Here is a 15,041-nt window from a genome sequence, read left to right as displayed (position 1 = left end):
GGTAGGGAACGAGCCCGCTTCGTTAGCCAGCCTGCAGGCTGAGATCAAAGCCCCAATTAAAAGGGCTCCTGGCATCCCAGTGGTGCACTTACAGCAGCAGCATTGCTTTCATCCCCACCTTCTCATCCCCATCCGTCACCCTTCTGGCAGGGAGACCCCGGGGTTCGGGGTGGTTGGGGTAAAGCCCTGCCTCCAGGCTCACCGTGCCGTGCCAAAATCCAGGTTTAGGGCAGACAGACTCCAAAGCATCATCCCCTTTGCCCCGAGCAGCCGGAGCCTTTCGCAGCCACCCTCCACGTGGCCCAACCTGGGGAGGTCCCCGGGGTTGGGGAGGTCCCCGGGGTTGGGGTGGCCCCGTCACCGCTCTCGCTCCCTCCGGCAGGTGGAAGAAGCCGATGACTGGCTCCGGCACGGCAACCCTTGGGAGAAAGCCCGTCCCGAGTACATGCTCCCCGTGCACTTCTACGGCCGGGTGGAGCACACCGCCACCGGCACCAAGTGGGTCGATACCCAGGTACAGTCCTGGGACTGGTGTGTGGGGAACCCCCCCTTTGCATGGCTTGTCCCGTCGCCTGGGGGGGCTCTGGCTGGCCAGCTGCACCCCACGCACGGGTCCCGCCAGCTACCCCTGCTGAGGAGGGTTGTGCTGGTGAGGCTGGGGTGGAAAAGGCAGCGGTGGAGCAAGTTGGGGAGGGGATGGACGTAAGGTTGGGGACAGGTTTTGCTGCTCCTCATCTGCCGCCAACCTCTGAAATCCCCCAAAGCGCCTCTGGCAGGTCGGGGTACAACGCACAGCCCAGCACGATGGCTCAAATTAAGTTTCTCCTGACCCTTGCCAGCCTCCCTCCATCCCCTGAGCGCTTCTGGCAAACACCAGCCGCCAGGCAGACCCAGGGGAGCTGGGGTGTCCCCGGGGCAGGGGCTGGATGTGAACCCGTGAAGGTGGATGCAACCCTGAGCTCCCTCCTGCGGGAGAGTCTGTGGGATAGGAGGGCTCCGGTGGGGCGGGGGGGGACGTGGGGGGACACCAGCCGGGGGCACAGCCCGGCTCTGGCTGCCCTGACAACGTCCTAGGTGGTGCTGGCGCTGCCCTACGATACCCCCGTGCCCGGGTACATGAACAACACCGTCAACACCATGCGGCTGTGGTCGGCTCGGGCACCCAACGACTTCAACCTGCGGGACTGTAAGTGGGTGCTGGCGGGGTGCCGCGCGGGACAGGGTGCGGGGTTGGGGGGTCCCGCACCCACCTTATCCCTCTGCTCCTCCCCAGTCAACGTCGGAGACTACATCCAGGCCGTGCTGGACAGGAACCTGGCGGAGAACATATCCCGCGTCCTCTACCCCAACGACAACGTAAGTGGGGTTGGAGGGGCGTCCCTGGTTGAGGGATGGCTACAGGGCAGCCCCTCTCACTGGGGCGTTGCAGGGGTGTTTTAGTTGTGTTTCAAGCCACCTGTAGTGCTTGGACGGGGATCGGGGCTTCTCGCCAGGGCTGCAGCAGAGATGAGTCCGTTCCTGGGCAAATCCGCGCTCAGCCGAGTAAAGGGGAAGGAGCGGGGATGAGCACGTGCTGCTGCAGAAGCGTTCCTCGAGTCTGCAAATACACCATGAAGGCAAAGCGATGAACGCTACTGGCGTTTTCCTGCCCGTCCCTTGCAGCCCAGGACCAGAGATTGTGCCTCAAATCGCCCTTTACACCCCAGCCCTCTTGCTGCGGGTGTTCTTGCCGTGCCGCCCGCTGGCACGGAGGCGTGATGGGCTGTACAGCCCTTCCCCGGGCACAAAACGAGCTGCAGAGCAGGGGAAGAAGGCGAAGGGCGGCTCTCCTTGCTCTGCAGCCTGTTTTGGGCAGGGCCTGGTGGGTTTTTTTTTTCCCATTTAATCCCATTTAATCCTACCCCAGCCTGGTAAGAAGAGCTGGGGGCACCACAGCTGCGGTGGCGAGGTGGCAGATCCTCTCTCGCAGACCAGCGGGTTGGTGTTTTATGCTGCGTGAATGGTGGTTTTCATTTTTGTCTTAGAAAGAGCTGATACAGCCCTGATGGCTTTGCTTCCTGTTGCCCCAATAACTTTATTCTTTTTTTGTGGCCAGAATTTTCAAACGAGGGCACTGGGGAGAACGGCTTTCCACGATGCTCGGGGAGGGGGGAGATTTAAGCCTCTGTTTGTATCAGCGCATCTCAAAACCCCCTTGCTGAAAGCTGGAAAGCAAGGAGACATCAGGGTTTGATGCCAAAACTGGTGCTGGGGGAAGCGCTGGGGGCTCACACCGTGCCGTGCGGTGGATGTGTGCCGGCGTGGGTCCCCACGTGGCGGGGAGCCCCGGGAAGGCGCAAATCCTCCAGCGCAGGCGTGCCTGGGCGGCACGGTGCGGTCCTGCAGCATCCCGCTCCTCTGCTCGCAGTTCTTCGAGGGGAAGGAGCTGCGGCTGAAGCAGGAGTACTTCGTGGTGGCTGCCACCCTCCAGGACATCATACGCCGCTTCAAAGCGTCCAAATTCGGGAGCACGGACAGTGTCCGAACGGTGTTTGACTCCTTCCCAGACCAGGTACGAGCCAGGGTTGCTCTGACACGGGCCTTGGCGCTCGTTTTGGGGCCTCCCACGTGCACAGCCGGGGCTGGAGGGGTTTTGTGGACCTTCCGTGGGTGCCCGGCCGGCTTGCGCAGTGGGATGCCCATGTGTCCCCGACATGTCCCCATGTGCCACCCCCGCTGTCCCCGCAGGTTGCCATCCAGCTCAACGACACACACCCCGCCATGGCCATCCCTGAGCTGATGAGGATTTTCGTGGACATCGAGAAGCTGCCCTGGAACAAGGTAGGGAGACCCGACCTGACCCATGGGTCCCCACCGCTTACACCCACCCTCCCACCCGCCTGTGGCAGAGGAGCTGGGGAGCCAGTTTTATAGCTGCTGGTGGCCTGGGGGGTGACGTGAAGCAGTCAGGTTGGGTTTAACCAGTATGGACTTGGAGCAGCCGGCTTGGCCATGATGGTGGCCACAGCGGGAGGACCACGCGTGGGTGCTGGCACCCGCCTGGGGCTGCCTCCACCCTCGCTGCTCAGCGCCGGCTCTTTCCCCACCCTGGCAGGCCTGGGACATCACCAAACAGACCTTCGCCTACACCAACCACACGGTGCTCCCCGAAGCCCTGGAGCGCTGGCCGGTGGACCTGGTGGAAAAGCTGCTCCCCAGACACCTGCAGATCATCTACGAGATCAACCAGAGACACCTGGATGTAAGTGCCTTGGGGCAGCGCAGGAGCCCCCTCCGGAGAGGGGGACGGGGATGGGCACACGTTGTGCTGTCGGGATTAGGGGGATGCACAAACCAGTGATGAGGGGTGTGCGACCGGGCGGTTTTGGCTGCTATTTTGGGAGGCTGATGCGTAGGAAAGCCCTTCCCACCAGGCTGTTGCCATCCCACAGTTAGTGGCTATTTTAAAGACTTCACCCGTTCCTCCAGGGACTTACCTGTTGGCATTTCTTTGCTCCCTAAATGCTAGATTCATCCTGGAGAAGGATGAGGTTGGGGGTACAAAGGGGAAGGTGGTTTGGCCTCCTGGTCTGGCAGCACGAGGCTTTTGCCAAAACAGCCCCGCTGGCCAAGCGTGTGCCCACAAGCCCCTCTCCATGGGGACTTGGGGGGGGGGTCCTTCTGTCCAGAGACATCTGTGCTGGGGAAGGGCACCCTTTGGAGGGGGGTTGCACCATCGCTTTGGAGTAAAAGCCACGGCTCTGGCTGGTATTGAATGCACTGGGGACCTTTTTGGGACCCATCGGGTGGGACATCCCTAAACACCAGCACCGCTCACCGGCAGCACATCGCGTCCCTCTTCCCGAACGACGTGGACCGGCTCCGGAGGATGTCCCTGATCGAGGAGGGAGGCACCAAGAGGATCAACATGGCCCATCTCTGCATCGTCGGCTCCCACGCCGTCAACGGCGTGGCGAAGATCCACTCCGAAATAGTCAAGACTCAAGTGTAAGCGCGGGGAGGGAGGCGGTGGTGGATCGCCCTCGGCTTGGAAACGGTGGTGGTGGCAGGTGGGGCAAGCCTGAAGCCACCCCCTCCTCATCCTCGCAGCTTCGAGGACTTTGCAGCGCTGGAGCCGGAGAAGTTTCAGAACAAGACCAACGGCATCACCCCGCGGCGCTGGCTCCTGCTCTGCAACCCGGGGCTGGCAGAGCTCATCGCGGAGGTAATGGCACGGGGTCGGGGGGAGCACGCTGGCCCCCGACCCCAGGGCTGCCTCTCCAACCTCAGCCCTTTGCATCTTCTAAATGGTCAAGGTCTGTTTGTATCTCGCCCCGAGTGCTCTGCTCCTGCTTTCTGAACACCGCCGGCTTTGCCGGGCGGGAGCAGCGTGCCCGGTGAAGGCAGCCACCCTCATCCCCGCGGTCAGCGTGCGCCTGTGCTCCTGTTGCAGAAAATAGGGGAGGACTACGTGCGGGACCTGAGCCAGCTGACAAAGCTGCACGAGTTTGTGGACGACGACCTCTTCATCCGGGAGGTTGCCAAAGTGAAGCAGGTGAGGGGTACGGGCAGCGGGGGATGCAGGCAGCGGGGGATGCAGGCAGCGGGGGATGCAGGCAGGGGGAGCCCAGTTCTGGGGGCTGACACATTCCCCGCCCTCCCCCAGGAGAACAAGGTGAAGTTCGCGCTGTACCTGGAGAAGGAGTACAAAGTGAAGATCAACCCTTCCTCCATGTTCGACGTGCACGTGAAGAGGATCCACGAGTACAAGCGGCAGCTGATGAACTGCCTCCACATCGTCACCATGTACAACCGTAAGCCACCGCGCCCCCCGAGGGGACAGGCTGCCCCGGGGGTGCACGAGCATCCCTATCCCCCAGGGCTGCAGCTGAAAGAGAGGGTGACGCCACGCCGCTGTCTTCTGCAGGCATCAGGAGGGAGCCGGCGAAGGTGTTTGTGCCGAGGACGGTGATCATTGGAGGCAAAGTAAGTTGAGTCGGGAGTTTTGGGCATTTTGGAGGAAGTCCTAGGGGATTTGGGTGCAGATGTCTCATGGGGCCATTTCCAGGAAATGCTGGGGTAGCACTTGTTGGCTTCAACCCAAGCAAAGCACCAAGTTTTTGGGGGAGGCCTGGCACAACCGTACGCTGCCTGTGGTCATGTAAGCTCCCGAAAACTTGGTGGCGAGCACATGGGTTGGCTGAGGTGGTGGGAGCAGGGCTGAGCAGGTGGTTCCCTGGGCATGTGGGAGCTGAGGGCTCCTCGCCTGCCCCTGGCACCAGCCCTCCGGGCTCACCCATGGCTTTTCTCCTAGGCTGCCCCAGGATATCACATGGCTAAAATGATCATCAAGCTCATCAATGCTGTGGCTCACGTGGTGAACAATGACCCCGTTGTGGGGAGCAAGCTGAAGGTCATCTTCCTGGAGAACTACAGGGTCTCGCTGGCAGAGAAAGGTAGCCCACGTGGCGCACGCTGTGGGGAGGGGATGTCTGCCCCGTGGCTGTCCACGCTGCGAGACAGCAGGTCTGACATCCTTCGGCACGATGCAAACCCAAAGCTGGTCACCGTGAGCCCCTTGCATCCGTGTGTTTTGTTGGCAGTGATCCCTGCTACCGACCTGTCGGAGCAGATCTCCACGGCGGGCACCGAGGCGTCGGGTACGGGGAACATGAAGTTCATGCTGAACGGGGCTCTGACCATCGGCACCATGGATGGAGCCAACGTGGAAATGGCCGAGGAGGCTGGAGAGGAAAACCTGTTCATCTTCGGCATGAGGGTGGAGGATGTCACGGAGCTGGACCGGGAAGGGTGAGGGCTGGGGATGCCACGGGGGTGCCACCACAGGCAGCCGGAGCAGCAGCATCTCATATCAACCCTTCCCTGCCAGGTACAACGCCCACAAGTACTACGACCGACTCCCCGAGCTGAAGCAAGCCGTTGACCAGATTAAGAGTGGCTTCTTCTCCCCAGAGGAGCCTGACCTCTTCAAAGACGTGGTCAACATGCTCTTCCACCACGACCGGTGAGGCCTGGGAACGCCATCCATCCCCTGGGTTGGGTCTCTCCACCAAACTCCTGGTGCCCATGCAGAGCTCCACCAACCATCCACCCTCTCGCTGATGAAGTCCCATTTTCTGGCCCTGATGCACGTGGATGAGCAATTGATGCTCCACGGCTACAAAAGGCTCTCCACGTGCGGCACTTCACGCGTGCCGCGTTAAAGCCTGGGGTACACTGAGGCCGAGACACATTTGGGTGCACAGCCCTTGCCAGGTGATAGATGCTTTTAGGTATCTCAAGGGCTTTCCTGGCCGGAGCACTAAGCAGCCAAGGGCCGTGGGTGTTTGCACTGGGGAAATGTTTTCCCGGTGAGCTGACACAGGGCGTGCATTCCCGGGGCACCCATCCAGCCCGTGCCACAGCACCCGCGGGCTCACAGGGATTTGTCCAAACAGGGCTTGGGGAGGAGGAATTTGTAGCATTTGTGTTGGAGGAAGCCCCGGACCTGGCAGCCGGAGCCCCGTGTGCTGCAGCCACCGACTGCCGCCGTGCTCCCACCTACCCCTTTCTGCTCTCGCCGACTCCCCTTTTCTTCACTGCTACAGGTTTAAAGTTTTTGCGGACTACGAGGCTTATGTCAAATGCCAGGAGAAGGTCAGCGAGCTGTACCTGGTGAGTGCCAGCCCGGGGATGAGACGGGGGAGCTGTGGTGGGGAGGCACAACATCCCATCCTGGAGAAGCGGTCTGGTGGGGCTGTGCCTGTAGATGGGTTTCTGGCGAGGAGGCTCCTGGCTGTGCTGCTGCTGGTGGTTCCTGGTTGAAAGACGGTCTTGGAGTCAACATGGTGAAGCTGGTGAGGGGTCTGGAAGACATGTCTTAAGAGGAGTGCCTGAGGGAACTGGGGGTGTTCAGCCTGGAGAAGAGGAGGCTGAGGGGAGACCTGATCGCTCTGCAACTGCCTGAAAGGAGGTTGTGGTGAGGCTGGTGTTGGTCTCTTCTCCCAAGTAACTAACGACAGGACAAGAGGTAAAGGCCTCAAGCTGTGCCAGGGGAGATTTAGATTGGATATTAGGAGAAATTCCTTTACTGAAAGAGTGCTCAGACATTGGAACAGGCTGCCCAGGGAGGTGGCAGAGTCATCATCCCTGGAGGTGTTCAAAAAGTGTATAGATGTGGTGCTTAGGGACATGGTTTCGTGGTGGGCTTGGTGGTGTTAGGGTAATGGTTGGACCTGATGATCTTAAAGGTCTTTTCCAACCAAAAATGATTCTATGGCACCCACCGTCCCACCCCTCTCCTCGCAGAACTCCAAGGCATGGACCAAGATGGTCATCAGGAACATCGCGGCGGCCGGCAAGTTCTCCAGCGACCGCACCATCAAGGAGTACGCCCGGGACATCTGGCACGTGGAGCCCTCTGACCTGAAGATCCCACCTCCCAACGAGCCCCGGGATGCAGCCGAGGACAAGACCCTCAACGGCACGGCGGCCTAGGGGCACGGAGCTGCCGAGGGGCCGCGAGCACGTGCGTTGTAAAATCGTCTCTGCTGTCTAGTCTGTGTGCTGCTGCTGCTGGCTTTCCTCGGGGCGGGGGGGGACAGGGGAGGGGGAGGACTTTTTATAACCTAAGTGTCGTGCGGAAAGCGAAACCACGTCGCCCCGTTGCTTGCATAGGTGCTAAAAATAAAAGTGCCATTAGAGTCCAAGGACCCGTTTGCTGAAGCCTAAAATTAGGGACCGGGCTTTGCTCCAACGCAGAAAGAGGGTGCGGGGGGGGCAAGCCGCTGGGCAGGGTGGGCAGCACAGCTGGGCACAGCTGGCTGAGCCCTTGTAGGCGATGCTGAAGCAGGGCTTGGGGTGCAGCTCTTTGCCAGTCCTAAGGCATCAGTGCCAAGGGGGGTTAACGTACCCCCACCGCTGCCCCGTGTGATGCTCCCAGTCCCGGCTTGCACGGTCCTGTCCCAGGAGCAGCACCCAGATCGCCGGAGTGTCTCCATCCCCCGAGTACCCTGCAGCATCCTCGAGGCGGTGGGCGAATTAGGAAGTTTCTCAGTAGTTTTTTTATTACGTACAGCAGTAAGTTCAGTGCAACGAGGGGTTCCCGGTGTGGGGCTGAGGGAGTGTTCGTGGTGGCTGCACGCAGCGGCTGGCATCACTTAACGTTCAAGAAGTCTCTGCAACAAGATGCAATAAACCTCACACTGTGTCACCGACCATCCTGCTGCTGCTCGAGAGCCTGATTTCTGATCCCTGGGTGTGGGGCTGAGCTGGGCTTACAGCAAAGCTGCATCTCTGCACCCAGGGCAGAGGAGCTGGGCGCTGTCCCCAGGGCCACCTCCCCATCACACCCGGGCCCAGGGCAGTGAGGAGCAACTGGAGCTCAAAAACTGGTGCCAGGAAGCACGGCAGGGAGGGGAAGGAGCAGGGAAAAGGCACCTGCATGGTTGCAGCAGGGGAGGATGCACCCTTGGCAGAAGAGGCCAAGGCTCGTGCTGTGCCCCCTCCATTTCTGCAGAGCAGCGCTTACTTCACCAGGGCGGGCAGCTCCGGGTTCAACGAGATGTAGTCATGGCCCAGGCCCAGCTTTTTGGGAAAGGTAATGAACTTCACCTTGGTTTTGTCCTGGTAGGCGCTGCGTGCCATCTCAAAGAGCTGCGGCGAGGCGGGAGCGTGGTTAGTGGCATGCACAGGGGACCCCCCCAAACCCCCCTCCCGCTACCCCGGGGCCGGCCCTCCCCTTTTTCCTCCAAAAAACAAGCTAAACCAGCACCCACCCACCCCCCCCCCCCCGCCCTTAAAGCCCATGCGGAGGCGATGGTGGTCCCCACCTCGCGGCCTAGGTGCGGAGGCAGCACATCATCATCTTCAGCGTGCAGGATGAGGAGCGGGCAGGCCAGCACCTTCACGCTGCGGGCAGCAAGCACAGCGCCCAGGAGTCACCCCACGGCCGACAGACCCACGGGAGCCTCGCTGGGTGCTGCGGAACCCCCCCCCCCCCCAGGTGCTGCCTTTCAGAGCCATCCCAGCCCAGCGGTGGCTAAGGGTGGCTGGACTGCCCCTGGGTGATGCCCACGCTGTGCTCGCCCCAGCACGGCAGCACCAAGCACCCTAATAACCTTCAACCCCCGACACAGGGTGCTCGGGCTTCAAAAGCACCCGTGAACCAGGTGGCTTTTAGCAAAGGCACCCCCAAACACGGAGGAGGAAGGACCCTGCTGCAACGCAGGTGGGACTCAAGCACATAGTGCTCAGAAAAAGGATGTTGGCTTGTGGACTTTGCTCAATAGTAGTATTATATCTGAAGTTATGCAAATAAAAAGCCACTTTTAAAGCATGAGTAAGCTGGGCAAACACAAATAAGTGCGCAGGGATGGCGTGGTGTGACATGTCCAACCCGCCCCTCCTCCACGGGGTGGTCCCAGCATCATCCCTGCAGTCCTACGGGCATAGCTGTGCCCCGTCCCTCTGGGCACTCACTTCTCATCGCTGCGGAAGAACATGTTGCCCAGGGCTAGCGAGTCCAGGATGAGGAACCCAAAACCTGGGAACTGGCGGTAGATCTGCCAGGGAGAGAGTTGTGGGGGTTACTAAGTCGTGGCTTTGATTACTGCACCCTCCCCTTGCTGGGGGGAAGCCCTGGGTGTCCGGGGCTGCCACTGCCGGGGGACCCTGTGAGCAGAACCTCCCACCCATCACCGCTGGAGGACCCCATGGACAAAGCCCCCCCCATCACCACTGGGGGACCCTGTGGGCAGAGCCCCCGAGCTCACCTTGGTGAGGGGGATGTGGGCGGCCGCCTCGCGGATGTTGGTGTAGGGCGACTCCAGGACCACAGCATCAACCTGGACCCCTGAGGGCAGAGCGGGGTGAGAGCAGGCATGGCTGAGGGGGGATCATCACCCCATCCTGGGCTGCTGCCACGCTCCCGTCCATGAGGCCAAAATGCCCCCCGTCCCGCTAAGGAGGATGGGGACAGCCACTTGTCGCCGCTGCAGGGACCAAGCCTGACGCTTGAGGAGAGAGTGATGGGGCTCCCCAGGTCCTCTACGGCCCCCAAAATCTGGCCAGAGGCACGTAGAGCCCCAGTGGGACGCCGTGTGGGGCCAACGCAGCCACGCTGGCCCTTACCTCGCTCCTCCTGCAGTTTCCTCGCCGCGTTCGTGGCAATCCTGTGAGAAGAGAGGTGACGGTGAGGGGGAGCAGCCACGATGCCCCGGCAGGGTGCACAGCACCCTCAGCCCCCTCCCTTGCCTTTTTTGGGTTTTGCTTTGCAGGTGCCTCCACCAAGGAGCTGCTCCAACCCCTTGGTCCATCCCTGGGTGGCACCGGTCTGGGCTCCAGCGTCATGGGGCATCCCCCGGCCCCGCACCTACCCTGTCCCCAAGGAGTGTCCCCAGAAGAGGATGCTGCTGTTCCCACTCCGTGCTTTGGCCCAGTCGTAGAGCGCCAGGACATCTGTGGTGAAGCCGCTCTCCGTGGGGTACCCGCTGGAGTCCCCATAACCTGCGGGGGACATGGCTCGATGTCACAGCCCCAGAGGAGGGGACACACACCAGCTCCAGGGGAGGTCGGGGGGGGTGATTTTACCTCTGTAGTCAAGAGCCAGGATGTGGAAGTCAGCAGCCCCCATCGTCTGTCAGAGGAGCGGCACCGCGTTATGTCCTGGGGTGGGGGGTGGGGGATGCACCCCCAGGTCCCCCAGCGTGGCCGGGCTCACTCTGCCCAGGGTCCCTCTCAGGTCCCCAGAGCCAGCGTGAGCCTTACCCCCGGCAGTTCCCCCACCGCAGGGGACCACTTACCTTCAAGAACTGGACTCGGTGTCTCGCAGCCCTGATGGGGAAAGCGAGGTTAGAGATCAGGAAGGGACCCTCCCCTCCGGCACCAGTCCAGTCGAGGGACCAGGGTGATGTTCTCCCAGGAGGCGAGAGCTGGATGCTCTGGGCCTGGCAGGTTTGTGACGTTTCCCTTTAACTCAAAGGGACTTTCCTTGACTCATGGGGTCAGAAACCACCAAACCACCGCAGCAGCCCCGGCCCCGCAGCACCACTGGCTGCTGCACCGAATTTGCTCGTTCTCATCCCACGCTGTGCGAGAGCAGCCGCCGCCCCCATCCTCCCCGGCGAGAGGGACGGGTGCGCTCGCGGGTACTCGCCTGGTCCCCCCGTTGCCGTGCAGGTAGATGATCACGGGGTGAGCGTCGGCAAGCGCCTCCTCGTACCAGCGCTGGTCCTTGCCCTCTGCCTCAGCCCCTCTGCTGCCCGGCACCGTGTGCCTGGAGGGGGGAGCAGAGCGGGGTTACCCCAGGGGGGCTCCACCCGGTTTAGCCAGGACACTGGCTGTGCCCACCCGGGATGCCGGCACTGCCCCGCTCACCAGATACCGACGGTGACACCCGGCTCGGTGGTGAGGTACAGGCTGATGGTGTTGTTCAACAGCAGCTCCGGCCGCCGCAGGTCAACGAAGAAGGGGAAGGCCACTGATGGAGAAAGCACGGACAACCCAGGAACCTTCATACCCAGCTGCTTTCACGCATTTTTAATTTTTTCCAAAGCAACATGTTATTGTTTTTAAATTATTTACCCAGAAGCCAAGAGCCGTGCTACAGCCAGCTCGGGGAGTGGGTAGGCGAGCACAGCCCTCTGCCATCTCCTCCCACCCGCATGTCTAGCCCCGTTGATGCTCTGCGTGCCCAGATGTGTTGCAACCCCAGGCAGTAAACAGGGCCAGTGGCACCACGTTATTACAGCTTGCAAAACACGAGGTGTTGAGGAGCCCTCCGTGCCTCCTCTGCAAGCCCACGGCAAGGACGGGTGCTGTCCCAGTGCCACCCAGGCGCTGAGTGCAGGTGACACACACCCCCCCCCCCCAGCCCCCTGCCTGCTGCATCCCTTCGTGGGGGGGCTCTCCCACAGCCCAAAGGCACTCACAGAAGTTCAGGAAGACGAATTTGGTGAGCAGGACTGGGAAGAGGCGGATGAGGAAGGGCACGGAGATGTAGATGAGGAGCAGGTGCAGGAGGAGGGTGCGCAGCCAGGAGCGCCAGGCCAGCCGGCTCCTGCAAGGCAGACACCCCGTTAGCACGTGTCCCCCCACCCCGAGGGCTTTGGGGCACAGCAAAGTGGGGTCCCCATTCCCAAACCCAGTCGTGACGGTTGGATACAGCGGCTTTTCCCCCCACCCCGAAAGGGCCTGAGGCTGCTGTTTGTGTCCCCCTGGGACTGGGAACTGGTTTCCCCACCCTGGGGTTGTGTTTGGCTTTTGGGGATGGAGCGGAGGTGTCAGAACAGCCCCACCGTGACACAGCGTCATGAGAGGCCACGATCCGGTTCCCCACAGCCTCCCACGGGACGCCGGTGGGCAGGAAGGGCAGGGCATCTGCTAGGGCTGGGAGCTGCAAACCAAACCAGCAATAAGGAGCGACCGATACTCTCGTGGCAACACCCCCGAGCCGTGTCTGGTGAGACACGGTCGCAGAGGTGTCCCCAAGCACAGCACCAAGAGCCTCTGCAGTTCTCCAGGGAGGAGGAGGAGGAAAGCTGGGAAAGGGGCTCGGGGAGCCCACAGCACTGCAGGAGAAACCAGTCCCCAGAGCGTTGTTCCCCCACTGCCACCAGCACAGGGTGGGGAGCGTGACCAGCTCCGACAGCGTCCTGCCCTGAAAGGGCTGGGGGATGCACCCGGCCACCCCGACCTGTGCCCTCCGTGGTGAGCCACCGGCCAGTGCTGGCCTCTGAGAGGGAAAGGAAAGCCAAGAGCTGCAGCTTGCCCAGCATCAACATCTCACGGGGAGCACTGGGGAAATTTAGTCTGGGCATCGGGGGATTTAGGGCAGAGGTTTCTGACGGGCAGCCAAGCACCGCTCGCTCCCTGCCAGCACATGCCCGGGGTCACGGTCACTTCTGCAGAAGAGGATTTTAGTCTGCAAGAGGTTGAGAAAGGGTTGCAAAGGGGGTGCCAGGGCAAGGCGGCAGGGTCCCCCCCAGGCACAGGCACCCTTCCTGAGAGGATGCGGGGTGGCACGAGCCATGCCGGAGCCACGGGGAGCTCCTCGAGCCCCAGTTGCCCCCCTCGAGACTTTGGGCTGAGCTGTCCCACTGCATGCAAGGGGCCAGCAATGCCCTCGCAGTCGCTGCAGTTAATTACCGGGTGCTGCTCTTGGTCTGCACGTAACACCCAAGTGCAGGGGCGAGCGCTCACACCCACCCTTGCACAATACCTGCTGCAGGTGAGCACCCACAGGTCCGGGGGGGAGGGAATATGCCCATGAAGGGGCACCTCTGACAGCTGGCACGGCAACAGGCTTCATGGGGACGGCAAGGTGACATGGGGACACCGCCACAGCATGGCATTGCGATGGGGGGGGGGAGGAACGGGGGGGGCGCGGCCGCGGTACGGGATCACGGCTGTGGCAGGCTGGTACAGGCGGACACACGCACACACGGGGTCATGGCCCCTGCAAGGTAACAGGGGGTCCCCGGCGGAGAAACACGACACGGGGACACACACGGGGACACGGGGACGAGGAGCGCAGCGCGGTGCTGCCCGGCCCCGACTCGCAGCCGGGCGCCCGGTACCGGCCCGGCAGCCCAGGCTGCGGTACTCACCGCTCCCGCCGGGTCGCTCCGGCCCTGCCCTCCGCCCGGGGGCTGTCGCCGTCGCCATCGCCATCGCCGTCGCCACCGCCGCCGCCCCGCTCGCCGCGCCGCCGCATCGCTCCCGCCGACTGCCCGCGCCGCCGCTCGCCGCCAGGCCCCGCCTCCCCCGCCAGGCCCCGCCCCCGCGCCGGAGCTGACCCCGCCCCTCGCAGCGCCCCCGCCTGTCAGCGGGCCACGCCCCCTCCGCGCCAAGCCACGCCCTCCCCCCCGCCCCTTTGAGCCTCCGGGGCGGGGCCGAGGCCGCCCACGTGGTGACTCCCCGGGGTTTCGGGGGGACCCAGCGGGGCTGCGGCCCCCGGTCGCCGAGGGCCGGGTCCGGGGAGGGGAAGAGCACGGGGCCGGCAGGGAGGTGACACGCCGGGAAAACGAGCCGTGTCATGGCAAGGAGCGCACAGGGAAAACTTCCTGGTTAAAGGGAATGCTTCCTGGTTTAAAAAAAAAAAAACAACAAAAAAACCCACAAAATTTAGAAAATTAAAGGTTTCAGACCAAACCTGGTGGCCTGGGCTTGGGCTGGAAGGGTGTGGAAACCTGCTGCTGGTTCCCCTCTCTGCAGTCACTCGGTCAGGCTGAGTCAGGCGGAACTTTACAGACTGAAACATCCCGTCAGGAAAGAAATATCCTTGTTTCCCCAATATTCCCGGGGAAGCTGTGCCAGGAGGTGCTGCCTGGCTGCGGGCACACGCGGCTGGGCCATCGCCCGCGTCACCGTGCCTGCCAACGGGGCCCGCCACCGAGAGGCCTTCGGACCCGGAGCAAAGGCTTTCTGCGGAGGAGCAGCCAGCCCTCGCTGGCGTTTGAAGCTGCTCTCGCTTCGCCTGCCCTCCGGAGCAAGCCCTGCGCTGCTTTTCCTGCGATTTTAGCCGAGGGCCGGGGCCAGGCGAGGCAGGGGGTGACAATGGGAGTGTCCTGGTTTGGGCTAAACAAGAACTAATTCTGTGCTTTAACTTTTCAGTTCAGTCTCCTCTAAACAACGGCACTTTATGACACAGCATCACGTTTTTCCAGACAGCGACGGCTCCCAGCGGTGATAACCCCTGATGTTTGTAGTTGGTACCAAGGAATGGGATGCAGAGAGGCCCTGGCTTAGACTTGTTCTTACAGCGACCAAGGTCACTGCTGAGTCTTGTACTGCGTGTTGGGGTGCCGGGAGGGAAAAGGGTTGTAAAAGGTCACCCCTGCAGGGAGGAGCGAACCGGACAGGTGACCCAAACCGGACCCACAGAGTGTTCCATCCCATGTATGTCATGGTCAGTGTAAAGCTGAGGGGTCACGAGGGTCCCTCTTCTTCGATGGCCGACATCTGAAGAGGACTCTGTCTGTCCTTCTGTCGTCGATCCCGATCCGTGCGTCCCTGAATCCAGGGCCTGAGTCCAGCTCCTGCATCCCTTCCCTGTCTGCTGC

General features: G+C 62.1%; 2 protein-coding genes across 2 annotated transcripts; one reads left to right on the top strand and one right to left on the bottom strand.

The window, feature by feature from the left end:
• The first annotated feature begins 382 nt into the window (after positions 1–382).
• Positions 383–7,476, top strand: PYGL (glycogen phosphorylase L). Its single transcript, XM_086463567.1, has 16 exons — positions 383–514; positions 1,075–1,186; positions 1,274–1,356; positions 2,408–2,551; positions 2,728–2,820; positions 3,095–3,241; positions 3,824–3,987; positions 4,090–4,204; positions 4,433–4,534; positions 4,646–4,793; positions 4,907–4,965; positions 5,294–5,435; positions 5,583–5,790; positions 5,870–6,004; positions 6,588–6,654; positions 7,288–7,476. Exons 1-16 carry the CDS (start codon positions 446–448, stop codon positions 7,474–7,476), a joined length of 1,977 nt encoding a protein of 658 aa, XP_086319693.1. The 5' UTR covers positions 383–445.
• Positions 7,477–8,106: 630 nt separating this feature from the next.
• Positions 8,107–13,693, bottom strand: ABHD12B (abhydrolase domain containing 12B). The gene is made up of 13 exons (XM_086463291.1): positions 13,587–13,693; positions 11,910–12,037; positions 11,356–11,458; positions 11,135–11,254; positions 10,782–10,812; positions 10,570–10,615; positions 10,356–10,485; positions 10,111–10,151; positions 9,753–9,832; positions 9,460–9,542; positions 8,811–8,889; positions 8,510–8,634; positions 8,107–8,156 (listed from the first exon to the last, which is right to left on the bottom strand). The coding sequence occupies exons 1-13, from the start codon at positions 13,691–13,693 to the stop codon at positions 8,135–8,137; spliced, it is 1,095 nt and encodes a 364-aa protein (XP_086319417.1). The 3' UTR covers positions 8,107–8,134.
• Positions 13,694–15,041: the final 1,348 nt, after the last annotated feature.

The sequence above is a fragment of the Leptosomus discolor genome, chromosome 3 (genome assembly GCF_034619465.1).
Source record: "Leptosomus discolor isolate bLepDis1 chromosome 3, bLepDis1.hap2, whole genome shotgun sequence".
Lineage (NCBI taxonomy): Eukaryota > Metazoa > Chordata > Aves > Leptosomiformes > Leptosomidae > Leptosomus > Leptosomus discolor.
This window is presented reverse-complemented; position numbering and strand designations above follow the sequence as displayed.